Below are 9,054 nucleotides of genomic sequence, written 5' to 3'. Positions count from 1 at the left end.
CTCTGCATCCGCCTGGCTAGCTCAGTCGGTAGAGCATGAGACTCTTAATGTCAGGGTCGTGGGTTCAAGCCCCACGTTGGGCATTTCTGTTACTTTTCTCTCTCTCTCTCTGCAAACTTACATTAGGGTTCATATAGCAGACCATTTGAGACAAAGTTCCGCGTTTCTACCACTGTAGGTGACTTTTCACTAAGTCTCTGTGGCACAATCGGTTAGCGCGTTCGGCTGTAAACTGAAAGGTTGGTGGTTCAAGCCCACCCAGGGACGGATCAATCATTTTGCTGCCTTGCAACTGCTAACACTTGCACTGGACAAAGATCCTGGGCCACATTCTGTCCAGCGTTACAAGATGAAATCAGGATTTAGCAGAACATTGTCATGGGTAGGGAAGGTATCACTGTTAACAGTGTCTAGACAAAGTTCTGCGTTTCTACCACTGTAGGTGACCATTCCCTAAGTCTCTGTGGCAACATTATGAAGCTGCAGGCCCCGAGACCCAACCGCACACTCAGACCTGCTCGCTCAGACCAGCACTTCCAGACCTGTCGTTTTCTCAGACAGTGCCACCTGCTGTTGGAAAAATTGCCTAACCTGAATTCATTGATTTATAAATTGTAAATTACACTATTTTTCTTCTATAAAATATTGCACTATGATTGAATACATTATTATATAAAATATTAAACATACTAGATTATGATTTAATGCATTAAGTCTGTTGTATTTTAATTAACTGTATTTGTAAATAGATATTGTTCAGTTACTTAAATATTTTCAGTCATTTATTGTTTTTGTTGTTGTTTTTTGTTTTTAAATCATTAAGGATTTATCAAACTCTTTAGTATTGAGTTGAGGGAATGAACATTATCTTATTATTCACAGAATAAATGATAGTACTCTGAGTAATTTTCTCACACCAAACTTTATTTTTTTATAAATTTTCATGAGGTCCTACAAGTCATCGAGCTGTAAAAAATGCAGAGAAAAATTGTGAAAAACAATACTTGGATTAATAATGTATTAATTACATATAAAATAAAATGCTTTACATTCTTGTTGGGGAGATTTTTCATTTCTCGAGCAATTCTTCTGTTAAATTCCTCAACTTCACTAAAAAAAAAAAAATGCTGTTGTCAGAAATTGTGTTTAACATAAAAACTTAACAGCTTTTGTACAAAAAAAAGTAAACATACCTTGCGTGATAAATGGGGCCCTGGAGGAAGACATCTTCAGCCTCCTGCCAAGACAAGCCTTGTAACTCGGAAATGCCATGAGTTATGGCCTGTACAAACATACAGATAAATCAATTAATAAAATAAAACACACACTGCAGAACATAAGCATGCTCATGTACATACATGTTTTGTGATTACCTCTGGGAGGAGACATCCACAAATGAACTCCACCTCATCATTGAAGGTCAGCTGTGTTTTGGTTTTATTAAGAATTCCTCTGATGTAGTCACAAATGATTGACTGGGACTGCTCATTCTCAATGTAGACAGGCACTTGAGAACGGGGTTTTAGTGGAAACCAATTTGACCTTTTCCCACCGAGTATATCCTTTGGGCCATAGAAGGAAATTATATTTCATATGTAAATGCACAAGTAATTAATTATATTTGGCAAATAATAGTTAAATTGTCACTTGACTATATTTAAGTCAACCATACTCAGAGTCTAGAGGAGTAATTTAAAGTGGAACCATCTATACCACCAAATGCTGCTCTGCTGATTTTGATGTGATAATCAAGTCCACTAATCTTTTGTCATTCCTTTCCCGATCTTGAACTGCTTGGACATGTGCCGGAAGATTGGATGTGGTTTTTCTTTTCACCCTAAAAAGGGGCAGAATCTTTCCATCCAAGACACTTCTTGCCTCCTCAGTCCAGAAAGCAAATCTGTGCCCATAGCTTTTAATAACAAGACAAGACAAAATCCATAATAACTAGTCACCGGTAAGAGAGATATTAAGTATGTTTTGTTATTCATGTTACAAGTTGTTGTATTGACACAATATAAATTTTTAATTTTACAGATTTACAAGAAAAATAAATAAATACTGTCATACCCATCAATTTGAAATCGTTCCATGAGTAGAAGGCACCACCACTGACGGATGATAGGTATATCCATCTGAAAGAAAGACTGTTTAGTCTGACAGTTAACCAACATGTTTTTGTTAATACATGATGTTGGGTGTGCTTGCAATAACCATGCCCCTTTTTTTAAAAGATATGTTGCTTAGAAGAAAGCAAGATAATATACATTAAAATAGTTACATTTTAGCTATGATTAAAAAAAGCACCAACAAAATAAAGTTACATAAATAATAAAATAATACCTCCTGGAATTGAAACCCAATGCCACACACCATTGAGAGGGTGTACTGAAAAGAGAGAAGCCACAGTCATTTACAATGTTTACAAAATCTTTAAATCAATTAACTCAATTTATATCTTACCATGAGTACAAAAACACCACAATCATTCCCTCTTGTCTGACGTGGCAAAGCCTAAAATAGGCAAAGCAAATCAATTTTATTTTAGAATAATGTACAAAAAATTAATTGTTGTAAAATAATATTTTTTTTAAAGTTGATTCCTCACTGGAAAATCATATCCAGTCTTTTCAGACCATGTCCCATGATCCACTTGGTAAGCAATTTTCCTGTAAACAAAACATATTAGTAGTAATACTAACAATTACAGCTCACCTCAACTCTAGAACACCATGCATAAAAAAGGCTAGATGAACATAGCCAGAAGTTCAAGAAACGGCTATAGGAACGTAGCCAAAAGTGACAGAACTATAATACACGGTTAGGAAATAAATAGAAATGGCTATAGGAACGTAGCCATATATCACATAAAGGCTGAAACGTCTTAGTTTATTGATAGACCTAAAAATTGCCCTGTATTCCTCATCTCCAAATCCTGATTCATGCTCTGCGTACAGAGAGTCTAAAAACACCATCTCTCTTCGAAGCGGCATCATTATCTACAATGTTAAAGGTGTAAAAATATTTCATTTGAACATTATTGCTTCTTCCAAGATTTTTCAGTGTTTTATTTTAGAAACACACATTGCAATACCAATTAATGTATGCACTAGACATTTCAATATTTTCTTACACAGACAACAAAGTGGTCTGGTCCTTTGGCATTTGTCCATGCTGGAAAGGCTAACAGGTCTTTCAAGTCTGCATCTTCCTAGAATTGATCAGGACAGTTATGTCGTTTAATTTAGGTTGTACTTCTCACACAGTAAATACAGTACATACACGCACCGGTAATCCAGTAACAATGTTGTTAGGAGTTTCTTTCCACACAGGGACAACATAAAAGTCCTCAATGTATATGTCCTTGCCCTACATGAATAAAAAGAAACTGTTGACAATGACATGAACATTTTCACACAGTTTAGAAATTGTTTTTTTTTATTTTTATTATTTGGATCAAGTTAAAACAATCTATATAAATATTATGTTTTATAGTACATACAATTTGTCGAGCCATTTCACAAATAAGCTTCATGCAGGCGTTTCCAATCTGCAATAAATACTTTGATAAGTCAATGTTTTTAATTAAAAAAAGTTATAATAAAAAAAACAGACTGCTTACATGGGAGTCCATGTCCCTCAACAATCCAAGGCTTCAAAATTCTTCTCGAATAAGGCACACTTGCCCCTCCTTCACAATTATTTCACTGCCAGGGCGATTTCGGTCCAGCACATAATCAAGCTGTAATAATAATAACAATAAATATGTGTGTGTGTGTGTGTGTGTGTGTGTGTGTGTGTGTGTGCGTTTGTATGTAATTGTAATTGTTCACCAGTTTCTCTTGTAATGGATGCCAGTCCCTCTCCCAAGACTTAGTAGGTTCCAAAAAATTTAGAAGAGTGGTAGGTTCACAAGCTGTTTTTTCTGTAATTGGTACTGATGACAGAGGAGATGTGACTAATGTTTTGCCTGGTGATGCAGCGGTCGTTTGTAAAGTCACAATATTTTCTGGCAGTGCTGTCAGTGGTCCTTAGAGTACATTAAAGCATCAAAATTAGAAAATAACACATAATAATTAGAGAACAGAAACTTGACACTGAGCAACTGGAAAGAACAGTCAAATTACCAAGTGACATGTCCATGCATTTCTCTGTGGAGGATGGATTTTCTATAAATACAAATATACACATAAGTACAGTTATGGATATAGTGATGTATTTGTTACAAAGTAAGGGAAACATTACCTAACACAACCTGGCTGTGGTCATTCATGTGAATGTTTGTGTTGCATTCCTTTTTTATGTCATGAAGACGTTTCTCGTTTTTTCTGACAGTGTAATGGTGGATGTTTCGCATGAGGAAAACATGTGTGGATGGCAATGCCATGTTCACAAAGTAGTTATTTGTCTTTAGCTTTGAAAAAAGCTGTTCTGCAGCCTGACTGTTAACTTTGCCAGCACAAGACGAAGCTTCCTCAGTGAATCACGAGGATCTTTTGTGTTGTCTTCGTGAAAGCGGTCATACAGAACATAGTGTTCTGCAGAACCAGTTATTGGATGACCATCCGGATCTGGACTTTGCTTTTTTGCAGTGAGCCATGGCAGAGTTACCTGTAATTTTCCTGATTTTGCTTTTGCAATATTTTCAGTGGTTGGTTCGAGTAACCTTCCCTCGAAAGGTGTGAAAGTTATGGGTTGCCTCAAATTTGTGTGGGTGGACAGTCCACGGGCAAAGTCATAAATAACAACATTAGGCAGATGCTTCCAAGACAGAAGCACATCTGCAAAATCCCGTGGACTTTCTGCTCGCAGATTACATTTTATACTGTAAACTACGCCACAAGGACACATAATGACAGCCCAACCTCCTGGAACAGACAAAAAAGATAAGCAAATAGTTAAGAAAACATAATCAAATCCCATTAATGACATTGGGACTTAAATGACCATAGGTTATGATGGAGGGCAGTGGCATTAACCTTAACAAAGTATACTTTTAAAAAATTTAAAGATGCAGTGCCTCAGTGATGTAAATACACTCCCCCACACGGAAAGCAACAATAGGTGTCAGACGAGGCCACCTCCAACACCCCCCCAGAGCTGTACACCACCAGTCACTCCCCAATCAGTGCCAAGCAGAAAACAGGACCCATTATGTCTATGTGACTTTGTACATTTCTGATTTATTTGTAATATTTTAATGTGCAACATTGAGGTTTACCTGAAGCAGCCCAAATCTTTTCAAAAACCTTGTCATAGGCCTCCCTTGACCTCATCTCCTCCGAAAGTCGCAGGAGTAGATCTGTGCGAGAGCCTTTGGCATCTAAACCACACTCTTGACAGTCTTCTTATCACTCCCACCTATCACATAAAACACACATGTTAAATGAAATGCCAACACTGACAAATACTACATATAATTAGCATTATATATTTAACTTTCTGTTTTGAAAGTTTGTCCTTTAAGCGATCTTCAGAGACAGTTATTTCTGTTCGTTCTGCAGTTTTTGCTTTGTGCACTTTCTCAAATTCAGTGTTGAGAACAACATTCGCTATGCGAGTCTTACTCCCGATCCAGGGTGCCCAAAAGTTGTAACTAGGTGTAACACAAAATGGATTGTTTTTTTGACCTTTAGGACAAACAAACATGTTAATACATCAGTGAATTTAGATTGTACTCCTGAAAACACTTATGAAATTAAATAATGATGACATGCCATTCCTGATATAATAAATTTCCTTACTTGAAAAAATCCTCGAGCAATTCGTTCTTCTGTCAGTGCCTTCCAAAACATATCTAAATCCACCTCTCCATTAAAATCTTGTGGAGGCTGTGAAAGATCACGCACTAAAGAAAATAAATACATACTATAAACTTACTAATAGTTTTACTAATAAGACTTACCTCTCTGCAGTAAAAAGGAAAGATATTTACCAGAGAGATGAAAGGATGCCTTCTTGTGGAGGTCCATTATGACCACAGGTGGATGGTCACCACAAGATACACATGAATACTCGTATTCATGGTCAGTTAGGGCCTCAAAATGCAGATAGCCGTGGAGAAGAGTAACTGCTGAGGGGAACTGTACACCTGTAGTTACCTCCAAGTACTCCACTACTCTGCTGACTGCTGTATGCACCTATGATAAAGAAATCACAGTTAATCAGTACTTATATAGGCAAGGCAAGGCAAGTTTATTTATATAGCACATTTCATACACAATGGTAATTCAAAGTGCTTTACATAAACAAGAATAAAAGAGACAAGTATAAGAAAATAAAAACAAAGAATAAAAATGATTTAAAAAAACAGTTAAAAACAGAAAACATAATAGTGTGAACTGTCGGACGTAGCACAGTGCTCATTCAGTAAAGGCACAGCTAAACAGATGTGTTTTAAGTCTTGATTTGAATGTGCCTAATGTTGCTTAACATAAAATCAACACTATGAAGAAATCCTATTGTTGTAAAAAATATTATATTGTATAACATATAATATATGAACTGGTAGGACAAAACATTCTTGCACTTTCACTGCGCTCATATGCGCAGCATTATCCTGCCCAGCCACTCCCCGCACCTGTGCGTGTGGAGCAGGCGTGTCCAAACTACGACCCGCGGGCCATCTGCGGCCCGCAATCAGTTTTGTGGCGGCCCGCGAGGCTTTTTATAAATATCAATAGAATCTGGCCCGCTATTCAAAAATGAACGTAATTCAATAAATAACCACCGGGTGTCGCTATTACATGCATTCAATTAAGCAGCAGTTCTTGCTATGATCTATCTATCTATCTATCTATCTATCTATCTATCTATCTATCTGTCTGTCTGTCTGTCTGTCTGTCTACACACAGTTGAAGTCTGAATTATTAGCCCCTCTTTGATTTATTTCTTCTTTTTTAAATATTTCCCAAATGATGTTTAACAGAGCAAGGACATTTTTACAGTATGTCTGATAATATTTTTTCTTTTGGAGAAAGACTTTTGTTTTTTTTCAGCTAGAATAAAAAGCGGTTTAAATTTTTTTATGAACCATTTTAAGGTAAAAATTATTAGCACCTTAAGTCTTCAGAACAAACCATTGTTATAAAATAACTTGCCTAATTACCTTAACTTGACTAGTTAACTTGATTAACCTAGTTAAGTCTTTAAATGTCACTTTAAGCTGTATAGAAGTGTCTTAAAAATATCTAGTCAAATATTATTTACTGTCATCATGGCAAAGATAAAAATAAATAAATTATTAGAAATGAGTTACTAAAACTAATATGTTTAGAAATGTGTTGAAAAAAATCTTCTCCGTTAAACAGAAATTGAGGAAAAAATAAACGGGGGCTAATAATTTAGGGGGGCTAACAATTCTGACTTCAACTGTATACATATATATATATATATATATATATATATATATATATATATATATATATATACACACACACGTGTCTGTGTGATGTATGTAAAATTTGGCCCACGACAACGTTTGTTTTTTTGCATCTGGCCCTCGGCCCAAAAAGTTTGGACACCCCTGGTGTGGAGCATAAGAACAGATATGAGGCCTGTTACAGGGCTCAACAAGCAAACAATTCAGTGTTTTGAATGCGACTCAAAAGGTGTTGGCGCTGGCCTTACCTTAAGCTCCCTAACGCTTCCAGGACCCAGACGGTGTGGCCACACAGAAGCTGCAAAATTCCATCTGGGTCCTGCGATGCAGCTGGCACCGCTGGCTGAGGCGACGGGCAACCTCAGCCATATCCGCCTCCATTGTGGAGGGGTAGGGGCTTCATGTTCATGTATTGTATCATGCATTGTATAACGATTACCTGAAACAGGTTTCTTATGGTGAGGCAGAGAGAGAGTTCAAGGAGGACATGGTCATTGAAGTTATGCAAACCATTAGCCCACTCTTGGTAACGTTACACCATTCCACAGAAAGGACAGAATTTGTAGTAGGTTGAAATATCTGCAGATACAGAATGTAAAATAAATGGTTTAGTATCTTTTTCATAATTAAAATAAAATATGTAAGTAACAATTATCCACCTTGGACAATTCCTGTAGTTGTGAGAATTTTCGCTTTACGTGTAATGCAGACAGGATCACTGAGCAATGTGCGGTCTGAGCAGTGGTAGCACATTGTCTCATCAGGGATTAGGTGTTTTGGAAATTCCTTATAGTCTGAAGAAAGCCTCAAATGACTGGGAATAGTAGATGGTAGCTTTTTATTCATTAAGATGTATTCTACTATGCTCTTTACTTTAGCAATGTCCTTTGGAGGGTAATTCTCACTTTCATCACTTTCCTCCATCGCTGCTGCCTGAAATTCTTCAGCGCTTTCAGTGCTCCGAACTTTTCGGAAGAGTTCAGGGTGAATTTGAAAGAGGTTCCATTTTGCTATGTATTTATGGGTACATGATCTCTGAGTTTTTGCACAGGGGCAGTGCCATGAATTATTCTTGGTGTCATATGATACCATGACTCTGCCCAGTCTACTATAATATGATATATTAGGCTCAAAGACCGATATGAACATTTTTGTTGGTGGGACTCCAATCTTGGATTCAACTGACAGTGGTGCATTTTCTTCTTGGGCTAGTTTTTGACGATTTACACACTGTTTTATTTTGTCCTGCCCAAACCACTTGCTTTTAACCATTTCTTTTAAACTTTCTTCTGTGAGTGAAGGTGAGGTTAAAAATGTTTTGCAGTATGAAACTGACCGGAGGTGAACACATTTGTATGACAGCAGTCCACTTCTCCAAGCCAACTCCATATTAGTCTGGCACTCATTTAATTCACATGAAACACGATGTGGTTCCCCCCATATTTTTATTTGCACATGGAGTGGAGTAGAAGCTCCATGAAAACTTTTGTGGACCATATAGACTTCATTCTGAGGGTCTATGCACTCACTGTCAAGATGAGATGAGGAAGTGATGTCCATCATTTTTGGGGTGTGTTTACGTTCTATATGTCTTTTTAAATTTTTAAAGTGGCATATCAAATCACATTTGGGACATTTCTTTAGTTGCTTTGGTTTTTTCCGACAATTTTTTT

At 36.9% G+C, this 9,054-nt stretch overlaps 2 protein-coding genes and 1 non-coding gene across 3 annotated transcripts in view; 2 read left to right on the top strand and 1 right to left on the bottom strand.

The window, feature by feature from the left end:
• Window positions 1–9,054, top strand: part of LOC103910934 (uncharacterized) — a 492,719-nt gene that overhangs the window by 18,927 nt on the left and 464,738 nt on the right. The gene's annotated exons all lie outside the window — the stretch shown is intronic.
• Window positions 194–267, top strand: trnay-gua (transfer RNA tyrosine (anticodon GUA)). Its single transcript has one exon. It is a non-coding gene; the product is annotated as a tRNA-Tyr (tRNA).
• Window positions 904–7,216, bottom strand: LOC108183721 (PWWP domain-containing DNA repair factor 3A-like). Its single transcript, XM_088650736.1, has 17 exons — window positions 5,936–7,216; window positions 5,745–5,848; window positions 5,440–5,630; window positions 4,128–5,361; window positions 3,623–4,030; window positions 3,503–3,550; window positions 3,289–3,369; window positions 3,134–3,211; window positions 2,609–2,669; window positions 2,464–2,514; window positions 2,344–2,388; window positions 2,071–2,135; window positions 1,714–1,912; window positions 1,374–1,562; window positions 1,194–1,282; window positions 1,050–1,110; window positions 904–966 (listed from the first exon to the last, which is right to left on the bottom strand). The coding sequence occupies exons 8-17, from the start codon at window positions 3,163–3,165 to the stop codon at window positions 952–954; spliced, it is 807 nt and encodes a 268-aa protein (XP_088506862.1). The 5' UTR covers window positions 3,166–3,211; window positions 3,289–3,369; window positions 3,503–3,550; window positions 3,623–4,030; window positions 4,128–5,361; window positions 5,440–5,630; window positions 5,745–5,848; window positions 5,936–7,216; the 3' UTR covers window positions 904–951.

This window comes from Danio rerio, chromosome 4 (genome assembly GCF_052040795.2).
Source record: "Danio rerio strain M-AB ecotype USA chromosome 4, GRCz13ab, whole genome shotgun sequence".
Taxonomy (NCBI): Eukaryota; Metazoa; Chordata; class Actinopteri; order Cypriniformes; family Danionidae; genus Danio; species Danio rerio.
Note: the sequence above shows the minus strand (reverse complement) of the source record. Positions and strands in the feature narration are given on the sequence as shown.